Here is a 24390-nt window from a genome sequence, read left to right as displayed (position 1 = left end):
AAGAATTCTCACAGCTTCCATCTTTACTAGATATTAAGAGTTCTGCATAGTATTTTGTAGAAATGTGAAAAAAAAATTGCCTTTTGAAATGCATACAATAGATTCTCAAAGGTTGGGTCAATAGCCTAGAAATAAAGTATTATCCAGTGAAAGAGTTTAAAATTCAGTGTAGCCTTTATTTCTGTAGAACTAAAAAGTAGTATATAAATATAAAAGCAGAAGGAACATATCTTTTTATTTTGTTATGTGGACAAATACTCATTCAGTATATAGGAAGCCAACGCAATTATTACGTGATTAAGGTATTGGTTTTTCTTGCTTTTTCTTTTGAAGCAAGACATTATATAATGACTTTCATACTCTGTTCATCTAATTTCAGGTTTAAATTACCCTGGAAATTGCTTAATATTCTGACTATTGCTTATATTCTCTATTTCATGTGAACTATCTTTACATAATGGGAAAAACTATGACAAACACTTCATTTGTAAGAGAAATTATGTTTTGTTCACTTGTATTTTGTTTGCTAAATTACATATTGGTTACTTAGACTCACAGCATGCTTTTCTCAAATGAAGATTTTAAAATCATTTCCAATGAGCTTGAATTATTGGCTGATTCCTAGTGAGCAATAGAATAAACGGCTTTCATATAATATTTGTGTCTCCACTGTTGATTGGTTTAGAGAAGTTTTGTATGTGTGTATGTGTGTGTGTCTATAAAAAACGACAATTTAATATTTTTTTAACTGAAAGAAACCCCTCCCTGAATTTCATTGTTGACTTATGAACATATTCAAGGAAGCCACGTGTGGGGGTTGGTGCAAACTGTCTGGACAGGGAGGTTAGAGTTTTGGTTCTGGCCACAGCTTCTTCACTCTTCCTGTGATCTTGAGCCGTCCCATTACTTTCAGAGCTTAATCATTATAGAAGCACTAGCGAATGTCTATGGAATAAGCAGGTATTTAAAAGCACTAGAACTGCCAAAGTGCCCAAGTGACTAAACAAATGATCATCTACCTACACTCCAAAATGCTATGTAGCCATGAAAAAGAATGATGCAACTTTAAATATACTAATATGAAACAATTTCTAAGATGTCCTGGGTGAAGAAAACATAATATAGAACGATGATATTGTATGCTACCATTTGAGTGTGTGCATGCCAGCACGTGTGTGTGCTTTTAAAGAATACATATAGACATACGCGTATTTATGCTTACATGTTCACTGACCATTTTTGGAAGGGCACACAAGTTATTGGCAATAGTGATTGCCTTCAGAGAAGAGAACTAAATGGCTGGAGGTGGGAGGGGGTCATTAGCTTTTGTCCATGTGCATATATTATAAATTTAAAAAATACATACATAATTTTTTAAAGACCTAGGAATTAACTCCTATCTTGGAAGGCTGAAGAGATAAAGGTTGAGAGGTAATCAAATTTGAAGCCTGGCTAGAGCAGAAGCTTGGGGCTCCTCTGTTATCCATAGTCACCCACATCTTCGTTGTTATTTTTTTTTCTGTAGCATCTGTACCTTTAGTTTAAATATTTAAAGATCTATGGTTTACTAGGTAGGGTTTTTGTTATGCCACACACCTGCGTATTTCCAAGTTTCTCTGCTTGGAACCGATTCATTACATTTTATTAAATACTCAAAAATGTGTAAGTCGTGAAAAGTGGAAGGACTTTCAATAGGAATGATTTTTCAGGAGCTTAGCAATAGTTATGCCTGCTAGCTTTATAACGTGTGTGGTACAGCATTTCGCCGTGTACAGAATGCACTCACATACATTACCAGTTGATCCTTTGCACAGATGCTCCACGTGATTCTTGCTATTCTCAGCTTTGTCCACGAACTAAAATTAGAACTAGGCTGACATTACATTTCACTTGGTTACAGTCTGACTGAGGATTTTAATCATTCAGAGCCACACTGAAAACAATTGTCCCTGCAATCACTCTTAACTGATAGTCGCTAACTTTGGGCATGTCAGCTTCTGCATCCAGTGAAAATAGTAAGTATTTTTTCCAAAAAAAATTTTTTTCCATTCACATAGAAATAGATTACTGTGTATTTGCTGAAATGTACACCTAAAGTTGGAATTGAATTTAAAAGTCTCTTTGGGGGTTCATAGTCACTCACGTAATTGTCCTCCTCTGGAAGATTGATTTCCTTGAAAGAAGCATATTTTTGGGAGGACTGTATTTCTTCCTTTTGACTTTGGGAAGCTCCCAGTCATGTCATTGCCATACGTACTTCACTGCCAGGCTATGTGCCTTTCTGCCATGGTAATAAGCAAGGCAGAGACCACAGTCCTGTGCCAAAGGCAAAAATACATACATCACTATTGACTTGTTTTCCCCTAAGGGAAATCAGTTGCTGTTATAGGAAAACTGATGGCTGATCAAACTTTAATGACAAATGAGGAAATAAATAAATGTCTAGCATATATATGTCTAGTAAAATAGGCATTTACATGTAGATACTTGTAATTTAACAAACTTTTATTATTTGTTAAACAAATATTTCAAACTTGCTAAAATCAGAGATAAATTGTAGGTTGACTGTGATATATTCAGTTAGTTGGATTATCAGCATATGTATCCCAAGGTTTCTAAATGGCAAAGGATTTCACATTGTGTTCCTGTGTAAATTCTGCATGCATTGCTTAACGATAGGGACTCTCTCTTAATGATTTTCTGCATATTGGCAATTATGTCAATCCTGAAATTTTAAACTTTTTTCCTTTGTAAGACAGTTCTTCTCCCTCTGTCTCTGTGACACACACACACACACACACACACTGCATACTTTTAGTTTAAAGAAATCCGTAATTTTGAGATTAATAATGAAAAGCAATATTATATACCCCATTTCTATCACCCTAGAAATGACCATTTTAACTATTTCAGGATTTAGTTTTCAGTAGTTATATCCATATTTCTTTTCTTTTTTTCCAAAGGCAGTTATATGCTATTTCTTATCAACTGTAGACATTGTCAATTATGAAAGATGATGCTTAAGTTCTTTTATACTCCCATGGAATTATATCCCTAATTTTAGTGTCTCCATTATTTTTAGAACTTTAAACAAATACTTATATCTCTGCTTCTGTTTCATAAAGTATACACAGTATCTATTGACTCCCCACTGGAGCACCAAGAACATGACTTTTATAAAAGTATTGCTCATAATAGCAAAAATCTGAAACCCAAATATTCACACTCATTAGATAAACTGTAGCATAGTTGTGCATTTTCAAGATCAAGACATATCAGTATATGAAATGCTTTCCTTCTTTATGGAGCTATATAATTTCCCATGATATGGATGTACCATAATTTACTGATGGAAAGTTATGTTGTTTCCAGTGTTTTGCTGTTATGGAAAACACCATGGTGAATAACTTTGTAATACATCATTTTAAGTTGAAAATATTTGCAGTATAAATTCCTACAAGCGTGAATGTGCATTTGTAAGTTTGACAGATATTACCATATTTCTTTCCATAGAGACTATAACAACATATACTGCTACCTTTAGTGTATGAAGAGTACATACCTGTTTCCCATGTAGCTGCACGTTTCATGTCTTCCTTTCCAAACTTCCTATTTACTTTCCTTGCCTTATAGCATTCCAGTATAATGCTGAATAGAATGGTGATTGTGAAAATCTTTGACTTCCTGAATTTGGGACGATGTAATTCAATTAACTGTGAAAAAATGTTCTTTCATTATTGTTAATATAATTTGGTGAAAAACCAACACCATTATTTATAAGGCAAAGAACACTCCATCAAATGGATATACATTAACTTACATAACCATTTCCTTATTATTTTCTTCTCATTTCTGAGATTCAAATTACACTTCTCAATATTATACATATGTCCATTTGCAATTTATTTTTACACAAGTGCAAACAATCCCAATGTTATCATGTAATGTAACAATGTTATCAGTTAACTGAATTCCAGCTAGATTATGTAGATGTCTCAAAATGTTTGTGTTACTTTCTATATCCATTTTCTTAACCATTTTCCTATAATTGGACATGTAACAACTTCCAAGTCAAGTTGCAGTTTTTCATTATTGTGCATTATATAGTAACGAAGGAAGTAGAGTTGGCATCAATTTCCACTTCTGCCACATATGAGATATGAGACGTTGAACAAATTGCCCATCTTCTTTAAGGCTCAGTTTTCTCATTTGTATTTTAGAAACAATACAAGTACCAATGTCATAGCATTTTTATGAGGATTATTGCATGAGACATAGCATGTAAAGTGTATAAAATAGTTTTGGGAACATGGAAAGTGTTCAATAAATGTAAGTTATTATGATCATTACAGCACTAAATGAACATTCTGAAGCACATTGGTTTTTTCCTCTGGTACAATAAGGTCCTTTCTGAGATGGCATCTGTGATTCATCTATTCAGAACTTAATGAAGTTGGTGACAATGTGACAATGTGGAGAAATCATGTCAGAAAATGTGGTGTGTACTGGAAATGTCAATGCTGTAAAGGAAGTTTGGGAAAAAAGAATACAGATACTCAATGAAGACCTGAAGCGAGAGAAGGAATTTCAACAGAAGTATGCTATAATATGTTTATTATTATTATTATTATTATTTTAAAAGATTTTATTGGGGAAGGGGAACAGGACTTTATTGGGGAACAGTGTGTACTTCCAGGACTTTTTTCCAAGTCAAGTTGTCCTTTCAGTCTAAGTTGTGGAGGGTGCAGCTCAGCTCCAGGTCCAGTTGCCGTTGCTAGTTGCAGGGGGCACAGCCCACCATCCCTTGCAGGAGTCAAACCAGCAACCTTGTGGTTTAGAGGATACGCTCCAACCAACTGAGCCATCTTGGAGCTCAGCGGCAGCTCAGCTCAAGGTGCTGTGTTCAATCTTAGTTGCAGGGGGCGCTGCCCACCATCCGTTGCGGGACTTGAGGAGTTGAACTGGCAACCTTGTGGTTGAGAGTCCACTGTCCCCTGTGGGAATCCAACCGGCAGCCTTTGGAGTTAGGAGCACGGAGCTCTAACCGCCTGAGCCACCAGGCTGGCCCATATGTTTATTATTTTGATTAGTGAAAAATTCATAACATCATTATAGAAAAGAGCATTTATTAAACGCCTTATTACTGAATTTGATATTTTTATTTACTGAAAACTCAAAATATACCTAAAGGAAACACTCGACTCAATTAAGTGTGGCCATGTAATGAAGCCACAAAAAGTTTAAGTGTCTATATGTGAAAATAGTAGCTATCCTAAGCCCTCTTAAGACTCTGTTCAACATTCATCAAAACTTGATTAGTACAATTTAGTCTACTTTTCAGTGATTGTTCAATATTATATCCCTAGCATCTAAAACATCTGGCAGAAGGTTCTGTAGATTCTCACCTACTTGAATAGCTGTGAGTTGCAGCTAGGGCATCTATGGATCATTTGATTCCTTGATTTGGGCTATATTTAAATAGTTTGGCTTTCATTTCCTCTTTTTTTTTTTTTTAATATTCCTGCTTCTTTGATATCTTATCAATTTTTTAAAAATTTTTATTGGGGAATATTGGGGAGCAGTGTGTTTTTCCAGGACCCATCAGCTCCAGGTCAAGTCGTTGTTCTCAATCTAGTTGGGGATGGTGCAGCTCACTGGCCCTTGTGGAACTTGACCCAGCAACCTTGGTGTTCTAACCACTGAGAGAACCGGCCGCCCTCTTCTGTCGTCTTGATTATCTCCCTACTTTCCTAACTAGATGTCTCCAAAGTATTCTACTAATCTTGAAAGAATAGCCCCTTTCTCATTGATTCCACATAGCTCCATTCATTAGGTCTTTCTAAACATTAAATGCTCGTGTCAGTTAGCAAATAACAGAAAATTCAACTAAAATTGGCGTGAGAGGGAAGTTCTGAGGTGAGGCAATTCCAAAACTTCAACAGCTTTGAACACTCAGCTTCTTTTCATCACCTTCCACTGCTAATCTCAGTATGTCAGTTTGGTCCTCATGTTAACTTCCCTCAATGTCTCAGGATGACTGTTACACTTCCAGGCATCACAACCAGGCAACTTATTATTAGAAGAGTGAAAACTGTTTCTTTGTATTCCTTCTTTAAGCGTGAGGAAACTTCTGAGCTTCCCCAGCAAACCTCTCCTGTCACCTCTCATTGGCCAGAATTGGGTAATTTGTACACCCTAATCCAGTTACCTTCTAGAAAATGAGATTGTATGATTTAAACAAATTAAGATTATACCTGGGTTACTTGGAGGAAGTGTAAACACTGGAAAATAACTGGTATCCTCCCAGAAAAGAGAGAAAGGTTATTGATAAGCAATTATTTCATCTGCACAAATAGATCTGTATGGGGAGGGGCCATTCTTCTCCACCAAAGCTAATAAAGATGATAATGATGCTGACAATGATACAATAGCAGTCATTTAATGTGCACTTACTGTTTACTAGGCACTCTGCTAAGTATTTTATTTGCACTATCTCATTTAATCCTCTCAACATGCTGAGACAGTGTCATGAGGAGGCTTAGACTGCATTATGAGGGATGGAAAACCAAAATAATAGTGTCTTAAACAAGATATGTAAACTTTTCTGGGTAAGTGACCCAGGGCTTGACTAGCACTCCATTGAGTCAAACACTGAGGCTTCCACCTTGCTGCTCAATTGCGCGTGCCTTCTGTTCCTAAAGTCACCTCATGACCTCAAATAGACACACCAACTGCCACATCATATTAGATCCCAGCCAGCGGGAGGCTGCACACACTGCTACGACAGACAGCATCCCATCGGCCAGAGTTTCACAAGACCCCTATCTAGATGCAAGGAGGGGATGGCTAAATGAAGTCTTGTGCTAGTTCAATTGAGAAGATCTATTGTTTAGAAAGAAGAGGAACAGATAGTGGGTGATGATAAGCAGTCTCTGCCACACATTGGTGCTATTATTTTCTCCATTTTAAATATGGAAAACCTGAGGGACAGGCCTAAGCAACTTGACAAAGATCATATTGCTAATAAATGTGGGACTGGTATTCACGCCTAAGTGACTCAGTAAGCATTGCATTCACTTCAGGTCTTACATTTCCCTAGATTCGTCCTTTATATATAAACCTAGTCTTACGAAACCTGTTATGTTTATATTACACAATTATGATAAACTTGATTCTAGAGTACTCTTAATAAATCCTACCCATATTTTAACAGTGATCAGGAATCCTGACTTGGTTCTAAACTCCTGAATTTCACGTACCCTGTTTCCCAGAAAATAAGACCTAGCTGGACAATCAGCTCTAATGTGTCTTTTGGAGCAAAAATTAATATAGGATCCGGTATTATGTCATATCATGTCATGTCATGTCATGTCATGTCATATCATATCATATCATATCATATCATATCATATCATATCATTATATTATACCGAGTCTTATATTAATTTTTGCTCCAAAAGATGCATTAGAGCTGATGGCCTGGCTAGGTCTTATTTTGGGGGAAACATGGTATTATGTCTGTCTAGTTTAAAAAAAAATCACTTAATTTCAGCAGCTTTAAGTCCTCTCTGTAGTAGAGTAATGAGTGTGCATTATTTTCCCTTTTACCTCTTTTTTGGCTTGATGACTATATTGTGGTTAGTAAAATGTAAATTCCAAAAGTTAAATCAGTTTCTAGCTCTAGAATCTTTACATGGAATTTGAGAAATGTAGTCTTTCAAAGCCCCCTTCTCTTAATCTTAAGACAATTTCATTGTAAAATCATTTTATAGCATTATAAAACTTGGCTTATGGTTGAAATTAAGTCCATTTCAAAGGTAAACTACATATACTTAAAACCTGTCGTATTACTAAAGAAATGATAATCAACAACCACAACTGATGCAAAATTGTAAGAATCTGCCACACAAATCTGCCACACTGTTTACACTGAGGCAAAGAAGCTGGTGGCCAGAAAAAAAAAAAAAAGGCTAATTGGAAAAATCATAGAAGTTTTAAAACAGCCCAGAGGTAATCCAAAGAAATGTGTTGTCTTTTTGCTCTGCTCTGAAGTAGAGCAGTGTTCTCACATTTGAATGTGTATAAAAATCACCTAGCTATCTGGTTAAAACTTAGATTTTCATTTAGTAGGTCCAGGGTGGGTTCTGAACATCTGGATTTTACCAAGCTCCCCGGATATGGTGATGCTGCTAGTCTGCAAATCACAGGAGTAGCAAGAAAATAAATAAAAGAAGCAACAGATTTGAAAGTGATATGTAAACAGCCAAAGGGTAAGAAGACTGTAATCTAATGCTTCTTTTCTCAGCTAAAAATGGCTAAAAATTTAGCTCAAAAAGCCTAAAGTTTAAACGGAAATTGTCTTTATTGTCTTTTGAAGCCACTCTGCCTTAAAGAAATTAAGCACTTAGGTAAGAGTTGGTATGACAACATCTGGGAAAGGCTTTATACTATAATAAAAAGGTTTTAGAGGAGGTAGAACATTTCTATTCAAAACTTGAAAGAACACAAAGTTTGAAATAAGCAGTGTAGGAATTAATACTAGAAATACTAGAGCTGGAAGTGACCTTAGACATCATTCAATCCAAATCCCGTATTTTATAGGCAAGGCCCACAAAAGCGCGATGTCTTCTCCAAAGTCACCTAATTAAGTGATAAGTTCTGGACTTAGAGCATAGAAATTCAGAGCCAGAAAGAATTTAGGAATCATTATAGCGATAGACATAGACTTGATTAACAATAGTTAGCCTCACTGTAAACTCATTAAGGACAGTTTTTTGTATCCACAATAGTATTTGGCATATACCGTGTTTCCCTGAAAATAAGACCTAGCCAGACCATCAGCTCTAATACGTCTTTTGGAGCAAAATTAATATAAGACCCAGTATTATATTATATTATATTATATTATATTATATTATATTACATTACATTACATTACATTCTATTCTATTCTATTCTATTCTATTCTATTCTATTCTATTCTATTCTATTCTATTCTATTCTATTCTATTCTAAGACCCGGTCTTATATTAAAATAAGACCGGGTCTTATATTAATTTTTGCTCCAAAAGACGCATTAGAGCTGATGGTCTGGCTAGGTCTTATTTTCGAGGAAACACAGTAATGAGTGCTTGATGAATTCTTTAACTGAAGTTAAAGGTTAGAGGATAAGACACCCAATTGTACTTGTCACTAAATCTTGCTCTAAAATACATGTATCTCTTAGTGAGTAATAAATAATCATTATGCTTACTTTTGAATAGTTCTATTTTTATACAAAATGATATAATTGAAAGATGGCATGATACATTTTGTTTCAGTTAATCACACCTCCCAGAAGCTAAACTGTTCAGTCTAGCCCACACAAATAGATATTGCTACAATGCACTTGTTTGCAGATTGAATTTCACATAAGTAGCAGATGAAAATACACAGATGCTATACAAATATTTTGCAAACACAATCATATAGACAGAAAATTTACACTTCTAGAGTTATTTGGATTTCTGTTCACTAAAATAAAATTCTTACTTAAGATCAGTTAATATATAAAACTGTTAAGAATATATATTAACTCAGATGTCAAGAGATTTTTGGCAAATGAATATTCAAATTAATTAACTTATATTCTTTGATGACTGCTTATACCATGTTTCCCTGAAAATAAGAACTAGCCAGACAATCAGCTCTAATGTGTCTTTTAGAGCAGAAATCAATGTAAGACCTGGTATTATATTGTATTATGTTATATTACATCATAAAGAGTTGGTCTTATATTATAGTAAAATAAGACTGGGTCTTATATTAATTTTTGTTCCAAAAGATGCATTAGAGCTGATTGTCCGGTTAAATCTTATTTTTGGGAAAATGCGGTAGTTCTTTGTGTATCATTCTAACAGGTTAAAATTCCAAAATTTTCTATTCTTATTTTTTATTTTTCACACATGAAAAATTTCTTATTATAGAAATAGAGAAACTTTTACAACCTTTAGATAGTCATTTATACAGCTGGATATTATTCTTAGGTATATTTGCAGTGTACCAAAAATCAATAGGGATGTGCTCCAGAATGACAAAGATTTTGCACATTTTCATATCTGAAAAACAAAATCTGGATAAAACTGGAATGTAGTATATACATTGTAACTCTGAAGTTGAACTGTAATGTTTCAAAGCCATTATAAAAGCTTATTTAGGGGCGGATGGGTGGCTCAGTTGGTTAGAGCGTGAGCTCTGGGCAGCGGGGCTGCCGGTTCGATTCCCACATGGGCCAGTGAGCTGCGCCCTCCACAACTAGAATGAAGTCAATGAACTGCCGCTGAGCTTACCAGTGGCCAAATGGCTGTTAGTTGGAGCGCAGGCTCTCAACCACAAGGTTGCTAGTTCGACTCCCACAGGGGATGGTGGGCTGCGCCTCCCTGCCCTGTAACTAACAAAGGCAACTGGACCTGAGCTGAGCTGTGCTCTCCATAACTAAGATTGAAATGATAACAACTTGACTTGGATGGACTGATGAGTCCTGGGAAAAACACATTACTGTTCCCCAATAACAAAATAAAGTCCAGGAAATACACACTGTTCCCCAATAAAGTCCTGTTCCCCTTCCCCAATAAAGTCTTTTAAAAAAGCTTATTTAAAAAACAAAAGCTTATTTATTAAACATCTATGGATTAGATATTTATTAGATACCTATGGATTAGATATTTAACAAATCCAAATCAAAACCACAATGAGATACCACTTCACACCCACTAGGATGGCTGTGATTAAAAAGATGGACAAGAATTAATGTCTACAAGGATATGGTGAAATCAAAATCCTCACGCACTGCTGATGGGAAGGTAAAATTATGTAGGCGGAATTTGGAAACAGTTTGGCAGTTCCTAAAGAAGTTAAACCTAGAATTAACATATAATCCAGCAATCCTACTCCTAGGAATATACCCAAGAGAAATGGAAAATGTCTACACAAAAACTGGTACATGAATGTTCCTAGTAACACTGTTCATACGAGTAATAGCCAAAAAGTGGAATTAAACCAAATGTCCGTCAACTGCTGAATGGATAAACAAAATATGGTCTATCTATCCAGTAGAATATTATTCTTCTACAAAAAGGTATAAAGTACTGAGTGATGATAATGCTATGGATTAGACAGTGGTGATAGTTGCACAACTCTGAGAATACACCCAAACCACTGAATTGTATACTATAAAAGGATTAATTTTTATGGTATGTGAATTGTATCTCAATAAAGCTGTTATAAAAAATTTTATGGAGACTTAAGATACTTTTCAAAAATGTAAAAACAGGCATTTGTGATACTAATCATAATTCTTATAAAATAAATCCTTGATTTTGAGACACTATTGATCAAATGTTTGTTTTGATGGGTCATTTTTTAAATATAGAAGTGAATGCTACCAATGTCATTACTTATGAGCTAAAATGATTTCCTGGTCTCCTAGGCTCGTGAGGATCTGGGAAGAACGAGTAAGCTTAACCAAGCTAAAAGAAAAGGTCACCAGGGAAAACGGAAGAGTCATTTTGAAGATAGAAAAAGAGGAATGGAAGGTAAGCTTCAAGAAGCAATATCTGATTTCCTACATTTCGCTTTTTACAGGACAGTTGAGAGAATGATTCTGAGACAGTATAATTAAGACTAGAATACTTGGAAATTCTTATTTTAATATAGTAAATGAATTTGGACAACATGGACAACTGAAAAGGAACATAATGGCATAATTTTTATTTGCAAAAATTCAATTTGCTTCAACTCTTAAGTCATATGTAATATTTCTTCTAGTAACCTTTATTTATTTTTTTTTAAGTAATCTTTTAAATAATTTCTCATTTTCCATTAAAAAAGGTGACCATCTGCCTAACAAAAATCACATAGCTTTTCCAAAGCAAATGCTCAGTTAAAACTCCACAAAATGGAAATGGATATTAATTTTTTTTTAGGGCCACCACCTGCTTATTCTCTCTTTCTTTCTCTCTTTCTCTCTCACACACACACAGCTCCTTAATTATATAAGGTGTACTCTAATTTGCACAAGGGCCTCTACCCCTTGTTAGTGTTTGTTTTCATGCATACAGGTATATTTAGCCAGAGGGTTCACTCCTTCATTTCATCTTTTGGCTATTTTAGAAAGGGAAAAGGCAATTCAGAATAGTTGAAACTCATATGGTACTTAACATTTTTTAAATCCTCTTAAAAAAACCTTTTATAAAATATTTCAAAACAGGAGGGGAAGAGCAGTTTGATTAAAATTTTTTTCTCTCTGACTTTAATTAAGCACCATATTCTCATATGTACTCTAGGAAAGCCTATTAGAACAGAATCTTTAGAACATAGTTCTATGTGTGTGCACTATTGACCAAAATGTGTTATTTTTATTTATTCTATTATGATTGGGATTTGAAGGTTTAGCCAAAAAAGAAAAAAATAATAAAAACGCAGAAGTAACACAAAGCATTTGGAAACATAACCCATTAAGAACAAAATATTTCAAAGTTCTTTTACAAATCCAATAATACATCTATAATCACACTTGAGTGTGGCATGATACTAAAGTGATTTAAGTAATATAGTGACTCTGTCCTTCCTTTTGAGTTTAGACCCTTCCTTCTTCTCTACTGAAACTGAATCAGCTACAGGAATGGCAACTGCATAGAACTGGTTTGTTGAAAATTCCTGAATTCATTGGAAGATTCCAGAACCTCATTGTGTTAGATTTATCTCGAAACGCAATTTCAGAGATACCTAGAGTTATAGGTAAGGGAGATTGCTTTTATTCCTGTTCTGTTTTACCCACCTGCAGGTGTGCTTTTCTTTTAAGATTTTTGTCTGATACATAGAACAAAGATCTCACCTTTATACAGCCCTGAGTCTTGAGAAAATTTTAAACATCTAATCTACATTGACACTTCCAAGCTTCTGGATTTACTGAGGTGATTCAAGATGAGATTTCAATGCAAGAAGTCTCTTTGGAAATACTGTGTAGATTCTAAAAACAATATTGCTGGTTTATTTATTCCTCCTATAAGAGAACAGGTTGAAGGCAAGAAAGAAAATTAGAAAGATTTCTTAAACGAGAAAAAAATCCCCAACAGAAAAATTGGTCAGGATATAGTATAGCTAAAACAGAACGAAAAAAATGTATTTTTGTGTATAGCACTGATAAACCTGCCCCTTATCTGAAAGAATAGGACACATACTTGGAAAAGTTAAGAACCTGACAAGTGTGAATTTGTCAGTATGAAATTGGCAAGTAAGTTATGCTGTAATACTTCATAACTAACTAGAAACATTTTCTATCCACTTTCTATTATGCATTATTTTTTGTAGGACTGCTTACTAGACTTCAGAAACTGATTCTTAGTTACAACAAAATCAAGACTGTCCCCAAGGAACTAAGTAACTGTGCCAGCTTGGAGAAACTAGAACTTGCTGTTAACAGAGAAATATGTGATCTTCCACAAGAGGTCAGAAAGACATAAATGCCTATGACTATATCTTTCATCTACCAGTAGTTTACTTCTCAACTGTGTGATTAAAAATAACTCTAATGAAGAAATGCTGTAACTTTTATTTCAGAAAGTATTTAATGAAAACCATTTCCTATTATTTTGAGTGTGATGCATTGCTTTAGTAAGAAACATCCATTTATCATAAAAGATACTATTACTGCTACCGTACTCGCATCCTTTGTTGACTAGACTATGATCTCCTTCAAGGCCAGAGTGAGTCTGACTTGTATCTATTCCTAGAATTGAAGGCACAAGCTAGGTTGTAGTTATTTAATAAATGCTTATTGAATGAATAAGTCATTATCATAAAGCACAAACATTGTGGTGATAGAAAAACCCTTTGGTTTACTAGTTTTTATAGAATGATCACTTTTTGAGATAGAGGTTAAGTGATAAAGACACGAATTCTTCAGTTTACAAAAAGTGTTTCCCTTTTAGGAAAAGTAGCTTCCTAGGCTCTACCAAGCAAAAGCAAGGCAATGGGCTTGGAAAGCCTTCAAACTTTGATTTGGTATGATGTCTTGTTATTGGTAAAACCCAACTGATCATAAAAATATAGACATTTGTATTACTTTTCACACATATTTGATGTTCTTAAAATCAGCAAAGGAAATTTCCATGGTGCTTTGCCTTGAAAACAATGACTTTGCAACATAAAAAGAAAAATAATAAAACCCAACATAAAACAGAAAGACTATTACCTTCTCTCCCTGTATATTGGTGAAAATATCATTTTTTTCCAAACCAGTAAACATGCTGCCAATAATTACTGCTCTTGCAAAATGTAGTTTTTTATCTATATCTATCTGTTCTTACAATAGTTCAATTTAATGAAATGTATATACTTGTTTATGATGAAAATGGTGATCACAGAAACAATTTCTTTATACCTACAAGAGGGCCAATAAATATTTTATTTCTAATTTCTAATTCTTGTGCTTTTGTTTGGAGGATTGGTTCTGTCACTAAAGTTGTGTGAATTGGGCATGTCTATTAACATGTCTTTACCTTAATTTCTTCACTTAGAGAAATAGGTTTTATTAGAACAAATATTGAACTGAGATCTTGAGCCTGGGATTATTTCCAAGGGTGGCCTCTAAGTGCTGTGTGGCATTGGCACGCCACTTTACATAACTAGATCTCAGCTGTCACATATGCAAAATTAAAACTGGTAGATTATAATAGTATCAATATTTTTCCAATCTTCTAAAATCAAAGGGTTGTAGTACCACTAAGAAATCAGCGCAGTGAGACTTAGCTCTCAGCCATTAATTTGCACGCACTATATATACACAAACATTTATGCTAATGTAAAAACAATCTTTTTATACTCTATTCTGAGCCATTTAAAAAATTTAAGTCTGATGACAGATTTTGAAAAAGTGTTTTATTCATGGCTTGAATTCTAAAGCTGGAGAAACAGCACTTAGTAAATGGAAGCCTGCTGCTTTTGTGCACTACGCACAAAACACCGCTTATGCATTTTTCTGTGAAGTTGTGGAATCTGAAATGCCTTTAGATAGAAATAAAACATAGAACAAAATGGAGAGTTTTTTTACATATGAAAGTTAAATAAATTCTCACATCTTGAATCTTTCACTACTGTTACATGGAAAGAGGGAAGAAATGTTATGGCTTTAGGTCCATGAAAACTTGAGCGGACATCATAGGTTTATCTTTTCTAGTCACATGGCCTATCTAAGTCATTTTGTCCATCAACCTTGTAAAGTTGATGTCAGAATTATTCATTAAGGTATAATGGTGGATGACTCATGTACTCACAGCTTTCTCAAACTGGGGTTGGGGAACACAGGTAAATAACGGGATATTTTAAAATGAATAAACCATAAGCATGCATACATTTTAAAAACTGATATTGAGAGAACAAAGCAAGTTAGAGAAAGATAAGTAGTCTATCATAATCTTTAAACAAAATTTAAAAACACAAAACACTAATTTTAAAAACATATGTAATATGTATATAGAGAAATATATATATCTACATATAAAACATATAGTTATGTATAGTAATAAAAGCATTAAAAAACATGCATGGGAATGATAGAAACCAAATTCAGGATAGGAGTTACCACCTCTGGAGAGGAAGAGGGAGGAATACATAGAGGTGCAGTCATACATAAAATATTTTCTTTCTTACACTGAGCACACGGGTGTTTGTTATATTATTCTTAATAAATGTTTGATGTTTTCATTTAAAAATAGAGTTACCAAAAAATAAATTCTATGACTGAGGTAGTGTATGTAAAGCATCAGGCACAAAGAAGGGCACAAAAAAGGTAACTACTATTTTGAAGTTTGGGTTTTCCCATACAAACCTCACTACTGGATGAAAAGAAAGCAAAAACAAACAAAACAAAAAAACATTCTGCTAGGCAGGTTCTCTAAACCCTGGAACTTGGTTATTTTGGAAGATAAATTTTCTTTGCATAGATGAACTTTCTATGAGAGTTTTTTGTTTATCTGGAGGTTCCTTGGGTTTATTTTTATTTCAAATATGTTGTGAACTACTAAGACTAAATAAAGCCCAAGCATAATGTGAACATTCCTTGATGTGAAATAGCTCCTTTACCAATGTGAGTGTTCTGTTAGGTTACACTGTGGACCTTTATTTTGAAAACCTTGCTTTCCTCTTCAGCTCAGCAATTTGTTAAAGCTTACTCACCTTGATCTGAGTATGAACCACTTCACTGCAATCCCTCCTGCTGTGTTGAACATGCCTGCCCTTGAGTGGCTTGACCTTGGGAGCAACAGACTGGAACAACTTCCTGATACTATAGAAAGGTAACTTTATGCTACCAACAGATATGTTGAAACTATCTATGATAAGTAAGAAATAACCAAAAAAGGGAACCCCAAGCATAATGCATCAAAATAGATACATTTAGTTCTAAATATGCTACTTTTTAACAGAATATTTTCATTTACTTCAAAAAAAAAAAAAAAAGGGTTACTTGGAGAGAAAAACTGACTTCAACAAATTGACAAGAATATGCCACAATAACAACATTGCTTAGTGCATGCCAGACACTTCTGTGCACTTTACAATTGGATGAGGAAACACAGAGATGTTAGCTATATTGCTCAAGATCACAGTAAGTGTGCAAGCTAGGATTTGAACCCAGGCAACCTGGCTCCAGTGTGCTGTTAACCATAATGCATACTTGCCTTGCCCTATATAGTCGTATTAATAATTTCTGATTTTTCTCTTAAGACTCTAATTTGGATTAGGTAACAATTAAAGCATTTCTTCTTTAAGAAATCCCATGAGAATAGTGCAGAATTCTGGAATACATTGATTTCATTTCTACCACCACATGAGGGGAGCTGTACCGTAGAAATTAACTCTCCGATGCAATTTCCGTAATAATCAGGAAATGTAAAGTCAGTTAACTCAATAGGTATACTGGTTAATGGAGATGTTATAAAAGATGACATTTCTTTGATTTTTAAGTTAGTAAGAACCAGGATTTTCATATTATGTGTGACTAATCACAGAAGCCTCTTTTAATTCTTCAGAATGCAAAATTTACATACATTATGGCTACAACGGAATGAAATAACATGCTTGCCAGAAACTATCAGCAATATGAAAAATCTGGGTACTCTTGTTCTCTGCAACAATAAACTGCAAGATATTCCAGTGTGCATGGAAGAAATGACCAACCTGAGGTAAAAAACTGTCGACACAAAACTGACCTGTTCTTTTCTGGCTGCAGAACAAAGTAATGTATAGAAAAGTACTATGAATAGATTTGAGTTCTTATTCATGTGAATAAATGCATTTAAAAATATTTTCCAACTTTGAAAATCTGTCATTCATAAATAGGATTCATATAATACCAGCCTAAATTATTCAAGAATAAATCTGTAAAACTGAAACATTGCTGGGATTTATCAGCTTCAAGGAACGTGCTCTGTTGGTGATATTTTCATGAAAATCATCATTGTAACTGCTAACAAAACTTATCTGTGATATAAAAACCAAAAGCATAAAAACTGATTATTTTCCTTCTAAATAACTACAAATGGACACACGTAATTATGTTACAGATAGAGCAAATACAACTTTTTAGTAAGTTCATGACTATCAAAACTCCTTCAGTGTCTTCTTTTCCAAAATTTAACTTCCTGACAGTGAACATTAAGATATGAGAATTCACACCAAACCCCACAACTTACATAACATCATTCATTCATTCACTTATTCAGCATCTACTAAGCCTTGTACCATATGAAGGTACAATGATAAAAAGACGTAAGTCTATAAAATGTGCAAAAACTTTAATTTCATTGCATTAATTGTAGAGACGGTCCCCAAAGTTATGGTTCAATTTACAATTTTTTCACTTTACAATGGTGCAATGATACACATAACAAATTATGAGATATTCAACACTTTATTATAAAATAGGTTTTATGTTAGATGACTGCCCAGCAGCTGCAGGCTAATGAAGTGCTCTGAGCATGTTTAAGGGAGGCTAGGCTAAGCTACGATGCTCAGTAGGTTACATGTAGTATGTGCATTTTCAACATGGTATTTTGAAGTTACGGTGGGTTTATCGGTACGTAAGCCTATCACTAAGTCAAGGTGCATCTGTATATTTGAGATGTATTAGAACTGCTCTTGGAATTTACACTGCACCACATTAAATATGTGCTACGGACTAACAGCTGATTGAAAATAAGTTGTCCAAAGCTGGTAGCTTTTTCGTCTAGGAAACTTAGTTTTGCTTCTTGGGATATATTACATTTCCCCAAGACATTCAGTTATTGAAACCAGTTAAAAGAGTAACTTAATGTATTATCATTTGATATTTCTCCAGGAAAATAAATGTACTTTTATGGCACCTATAAAAATACTGTTTTTTGGTGAACTGCTAGGTTTGTCAACTTCAGAGACAACCCACTGAAATTAGAAGTAACGCTTCCTCCCAGTGAAAGCATAGAGGAAGAGGAACAGGAATTATTTGGCCTTCAGTTCATGCACACATACATACAGGAGTCACGGAGAAGAGCAGGTATGAGATTTGTATATAAGCCAGGCTGAATATTCTTTGTGGTGGAGGAATATTTATATATACATAAATTCCTTTATAGATTTCTCATTCTGTCTTACCTTTTCTGTCAAATTCTGGTCTCTTGATCAATATTGTGGGAAGAAGAAAAGTGAAATTCAAATCGATTCACAATTTTGATAAAGGCTTGGAGAGAAAGGCTGTAAAGACATTCAAAGTCTTTCAAGTGAGGTGAAGAAATAAATTTCTTTGGCCAAGCACTTGAAGCACAACCAAGTGAAGATGTAATTCTTAAAACTTCACTCTCTTGTTCTATCAGTTTGTCATATATGTCAGATTAATCTCATGAACACTAACTTTGCTGCCATTTCCTCTTCTTCTATAATCCACAAATAGTAAAAAAATGTTTTGTCTAGGAATGAAAAATATTAAGAGAACACAGACTTTAACCAACAGTTATGTACATTTCAATCAGTCTCTGATAATTTTGAATTAAACCACTTAAAAAAAAAAAACTAAGGAAGGTAAGCCTTTAACTTAAACCAAGATTAGGGGTAGAGGACAAAGAACACAATTGTTAAAACAAAACCGTAAAACAATAATATACTAATGGTTTTATAAATAAATCATGGTTTTATAATTCACTAAAACATCAAGGGAATTTTTGCATTAAAAGGTGGAGTTTCGTCACATCTTCAAATAGTTATTTCTATTTAGAATGAGTATAATCTGAGCAAACAATTACAGACTTTTTCAGCAAGAGGACAGTTTTTATGAACATCCAAAGGAGGATGTTAAGGAAATGACAGGATCTGTTGTAGCAAGGTTATATAAGCAATGACATGGGAGGCAGACTGGAAGAAGACAGCAAAAGTTATAATAGTTTGGGGCCTAGTTTTGGAAAGCAGAGGATAAATACAAAAGACAAGTAGATGATAGAACTGATGATTGAATAAAGATGAGAAAAGGGAGGAGTCCAGGATGAATCTTTTTGGTTAGAGCAACTGGATGGATGAAGCTGAGATGGGGAAATGAAATACAGAAGCTGGTTTGGTGGGCAGATCAGGTGGTAGAAGTGGCAAATGAGCCTCAGTTTTAGCAGTAAATTTGATGTACCTGTGGGACATGCAGAAGAGGTAGCTGAATAGATGAATCTCAAGTTCAAGGGGTTTGCTAAATCTACAAATTCTGCAGGTCAAGGAATAGCTATGTGCATATCCCACATATCACTTTCTTAGGATATGTTAAGGGAAATAAACAAGGTTGGGGAAAACTGTAATCTTGACCTATGGCTGTCATGTTGAAAGACAAGCTTTACTTCCCATAAAGGACTGGGTACCATTTTCAGAAACATATTAAGCTAAATGGACCACAAGACTGCATCAGTGTAATTCCTGTGCGTGTGTATATATTTGATGAAACATAACTGAGATTATGCTTGTTGTAGAATATCTTTTATTTCTGGGCATAAATTGTTGAATGATACAAAACACTGTATGATGCAAATTAGCACTGTCTGACCGAGTAAATCAGATTATTGAACGATGTATTATCTTCATTTATGTTTTGATAAGGGAACATGAGTCACTAACTTAAAATATAATCAAACTGCCTTACTTTAGTAATATTTGACATAAAACTTAGAACAAGAAAAAAAGGTTACAACTTAAACAAAGAATAAAACCAAGTCTGCTTATTATTTATTAAAAATAGAATTAGAACTATTAATAATAGTATTTATTGAGTACTTACCCTGTATTGGGAACTGTTCTAAGCATTTCATATTTGTTATCTCATTTAATGTTCACAACAACCTTGTGAGGTAGGTATTATTATTATCATCATCCCCATTTTAAGAGGAGGAAATTGAGGCACAAAGAGATTAAGTAGTTTGCCCAAGGTCATACAGCTGACAGGTGGTAGAGTTGGGCTTTGAACCTACGCAGTCTCACCAAACATATGAGATTAAACAAAAGTAGAAAGATCAGTATTAAAACTAGGCTAGGCTTCTAATTTACAATTCATGTAATCATAGACTTATAAGATAAAAATAGTTACCTAAGGATATCATCATATCTAAAATTAGAAATTCTGGATCTTCGTCTTGGCAATTGTACCGATGATTAATACAACTTTTACAAATAAGGCAGAATAAATCAGGGATAAGATGTGGAAAAGAATAACAGTCCTAACATATATTTGGTTTAATGAGTCAAATGAGGCCTAAGTGTGAGAAGGTTTTTGGTTTCACTATCTAATTTCCACTTTACTCCATTTTATTTTCCCAAATAGGAGAGAATATACTTATATTTGTAATTATAATTATATATGTAAAAATGCCCTGTTAAAAGATATAAGATACCTAATTAACTTCAGAAGTTATTTGCAAATTTCAACTTAATTTGTAAATTAGGCTTATACGCATGTTTGTAAGTTCTAATTAGATAGTTATCCAATAAAATGCGACACTTTTTTTCCTTGAAAACATCTTTTCCGTTTTCGTGTTTGTCATGAACAAATTCTGATAATATATAAGTATGACTGGAAATCTGAAGGTGAATTCATTAATTGATTGTGAACATCTCTGAATCTGTTTGCATTAGAAAAAAATTGTAATTGATTATCCTTCCCAGGTCTGCATGAAAAAAAAAAAATCCATACATAAGCCAGATTCTTAGATTGGATCTTGTTAGAAACTGACAATTGATCATTATGTCTTGAACTTGGGAAATAAAAAGTATTAAATAAAAGCAAAGGAAAATTAATTTCCAAAATTAGTGCTAACAAAGTTAACGTGCTAGTTACATGGTGACATGTTATGTGTGTTTCAGAGAATGAAGTCAACTGTTTGACGACTTTACCAAGCTCTATAAATACTGATGGATAATGTAACTCAAGATGCCTTGCTCAAGAAGATTACTTTGGGAATTTGGTGAATTCTCTAATGTCTCCACTTCTCAAGTAAAAAAGCTACTACCAAAGTTCAATGAAGCCATGACCTTTTTTAAAGTTCATATTATCTGCTATTAAATAATATTTTCATGAATATAAAAATACAATTTAAAATATATTTTGTTTCTTTTGGTGGAAGACAGATGATGTTCAAAATTTCTTTTCCATTAAACACTTGTTTTTGGTGATGAAGAATGATTTGGTAAAGCAGTTAACAATACGTTTTCTAAAGACACTAGAGGGTCTGTATAGTACTGTAGAGCAGGACGGAATCCCTTGTGCTGCAAATACTCGATTCGACCTTGGTCAATCAGCAATTTACAAAGATGCCCTATTTTCTTCTTTTCTCCAACAGTAAGAAACCTAAATTGAATAAACACACGTAAAACATTGTCAGAATTTTGTAAAAGTTTATAAAAAATCATTTCAGTCACTTCTATTTATTGATAAGCTGCTAGATAACCCACAATATACTACGGGCTATGTATGTTCCATACATTTTATTTATGATCACAATAAAAATGTGTGTATTTTAACTTACTCTAAAATTGATAGTATATTTTCATGAGACATATTTTTGGAAATATTCATCTAAAAAGAAAGTACAGCAATAATAAATATTTCTGGTCCAGTGTTGTGCATTTCAAAGCAGTCACTTACCCAGGCAGACTCTCAGTGCTGTCATCTGTGTTTCTGTATCCCCCATCATCATGCTCTTCACTATCGTCATTCTGATTATCTTTCCTCGTTGTGATATTTGAGGCTTCCAAAGATGTTTTCCGCATCCCACAAGTCGCCCAACTACTCATTCGCTGGAAATAGTGGAATTCCACTGCTCCAAGGCCTAGAGCCTTGAAATATTCTTTGCCCACATAATGTCTCCAATCACACCTGTGGTGACAACAGAGTGCAATAACAATGCCAGCCACAGGGGTCCACTTCTCTGGGACACTTTTTTCATTTCCTTCTTTGGCCAAAGTGTTAATTTCTTTTTCTGTTTTATCACTCTTTATGCGTTTTGCTAAAGGTTCTTCATTCCTTTCCTCACAACTGGCAGCATAGGTTTCAACCAAACATCGTAATGCAAGATCTGCAAACACAATTATGTGGCCCCCCCAAACCACATCATCTTTAAAAATAAATATTTTTTACATTTATTAAGCAGTATGGTTTTCAAAACCCAAAAGCAAAAACAACAAAAACCTACTTAACTTTCTACCTGTAACAATTCTTTTGTGACTTGTCAATTTTGTTCACTTTCTCTAGGGATATATACTACATAAAGTCTATTTCCCAATAAAACTTAAGATCTACAATGTGCAAAAATTTTTGTCCAACTACTTGAATTGACCCTCATTTCTTCTATGCTGGCTGAGGAAATGACTTGTACAAAAAAACATTTATGTGTACCTATACTCCAGGAAAGCTCTGATCTTAAGAAAAACAAAGAAAGAAAGAAAGAAAGAAAGAGGGAAGGATGTACTAAGCTTTTGTTTAGGCCCATGTCAGGTATCACTCCTGAGAGGTTTAAGATGCTCACAGAAAATGGTGATGAGCTGAAGAGCTGAGAAGTCAGACTGCAGAAAGTAGGCCTCCCTGTACTAAGCGTTCCTTCAGCAATTAGTTACTGAATGCCTTTCAGATGTAAGGCTTTGCAGATATAATGATTAATACATACGAACTTAGAGGTGGATGTACTCCATAATAAAGTGAAATATTTATAGTACATTTAAAGACTAAGCAAACAGATTTTTGATGACTACATCACTATTTCCCACTGAAGACTGCTATATTGTTGAAATACCAGGAAGACCCCAAATATATGCTCTAAACCCTACATTTTTTTTCTAATTAGATTGGCATACTGTGTCCCATTCAATTTTAAATTTTATTACCCTAAGATGTCACAAGTCACTAAATGATGTGATTATTTCACCAGTAAATTTAATTCAAGATATGAATTTAAGTCAACAAACCTTATTGGGAACCTATTATTTGGAGAAAGTGATAGCTAATCTATTATTTCACAAACTATTATTTTCTGACAAAATATATTCAGTCACTGTTTCATTTACATTGGACTTAAGTAAATGATTTTCAGTAATATAAATAACCAGAAAAATCAGAAGGAGCTTTAGAAGTCTGTCCCAAACTCTTCTTTACAGAGAACTTAAGGGACAAAGCCAAATACCTAGGAAGGGACAAGGAAACACAGCAAATTGGTGGCCAAGATCATTCATTCACTCAAACATTTACTGAGTTCCTATATAAGGCAGCAATTATGTTAGCACACTCCCTATGCTCAAAAAATTCACATCATAGCGGTAGAACATATAAACATATAATTAATATATAATAATGTAAAGATATGCAGAGGGTATTACGATAAACATGAAGGAAGAGTATCTTATTTAAGGAAGTTCCCTGAAAGTGGGACAACTGAGCTGAAGGGTAAGTACAAACTGACCAGTTTTTTGCTGGGTGGGGGTGGAACTCCAGGTATAGTAGACACAGTATAGAGTATGGGAGAGTATACCGACTTTCAACTTGCTGACCAGTCAAGCTGGAGGCGGGGAGTGGGGAAGAGAGGACCGCAGAGGCCAGAATGAGAGTAAGACATCATGTTGAAGAGCTTGGACTTTATGCTGTCAGTGATTAGGAGCTACTGATGAGGTTTAAGAAGGACAAAGGCAGATTAGGTGTGTAGCAGATGGGTCTGAGTAGATAAAGGACAGGTCGTGGAAGGAGCCCACGAGAAACGGAGGGAAAGAATGGCAGAGATGGAGAGGGAAAAACCAGGAAAGAACAAAGTCACAAAGGAGAAGGAAACAGAAATTCAAGAAGGGCAAGCAACTGTGGCAAAGATTTTT

At 34.3% G+C, this 24390-nt stretch overlaps 2 protein-coding genes across 6 annotated transcripts in view; one reads left to right on the top strand and one right to left on the bottom strand.

Annotated features, from left to right (window-relative positions):
- The window catches only part of TRMT13 (tRNA methyltransferase 13 homolog), a 74394-nt gene that overhangs the window by 31192 nt on the left and 18812 nt on the right, over positions 1-24390 (bottom strand). For 3 of the 5 annotated variants that reach the window (XR_012491816.1, XR_012491817.1, XR_012491818.1), the window contains exons 10-15: positions 22181-22610; positions 20321-21883; positions 18670-18980; positions 12875-13042; positions 3563-3713; positions 2144-2316 (exon numbers count right to left, since the gene is read on the bottom strand). Coding sequence is in view for 2 of the 5 variants with exons in the window: in XM_074319054.1 (XP_074175155.1) it covers positions 21688-21883; positions 22181-22610 (626 nt within the window). In the remaining 3 variants the exon portion in view is untranslated. Of the gene's footprint in view, positions 1-2143; positions 2317-3562; positions 3714-12874; positions 13043-18669; positions 18981-20003; positions 21884-22180; positions 22611-24390 lie in introns of those variants that run through there. The other 2 variants (XM_074319054.1, XM_019747016.2) reach the window with 2 other exon arrangements.
- Positions 1879-22846, top strand: LRRC39 (leucine rich repeat containing 39). Its single transcript, XM_019747018.2, has 9 exons — positions 1879-2015; positions 4404-4596; positions 11468-11573; positions 12621-12777; positions 13351-13487; positions 16189-16334; positions 17070-17222; positions 18435-18571; positions 21400-22846. Exons 2-9 carry the CDS (start codon positions 4484-4486, stop codon positions 21453-21455), a joined length of 1005 nt encoding a protein of 334 aa, XP_019602577.2. The 5' UTR covers positions 1879-2015; positions 4404-4483; the 3' UTR covers positions 21456-22846.

This window comes from Rhinolophus sinicus, linkage group LG14 (assembly GCF_036562045.2).
Source record: "Rhinolophus sinicus isolate RSC01 linkage group LG14, ASM3656204v1, whole genome shotgun sequence".
Lineage (NCBI taxonomy): Eukaryota > Metazoa > Chordata > Mammalia > Chiroptera > Rhinolophidae > Rhinolophus > Rhinolophus sinicus.
The sequence above is the reverse complement of the archived record's forward strand: the minus strand, read 5'-3'. Positions and strand labels throughout refer to the sequence as shown.

Excerpts from the sequence above, each read along its gene's own strand:
- LRRC39 (XM_019747018.2), top strand. The coding sequence starts at position 4,484 with ATGTCAGAAAATGTGGTGTGTACTGGAAATGTCAATGCTGTAAAGGAA. Across the intron at positions 16,335-17,069 it reads CTTCCTGATACTATAGAAAG|AATGCAAAATTTACATACAT; the intron begins GTAACTTTATGC and ends TTAATTCTTCAG. Across the intron at positions 17,223-18,434 it reads GAAGAAATGACCAACCTGAG|GTTTGTCAACTTCAGAGACA; the intron begins GTAAAAAACTGT and ends GTGAACTGCTAG.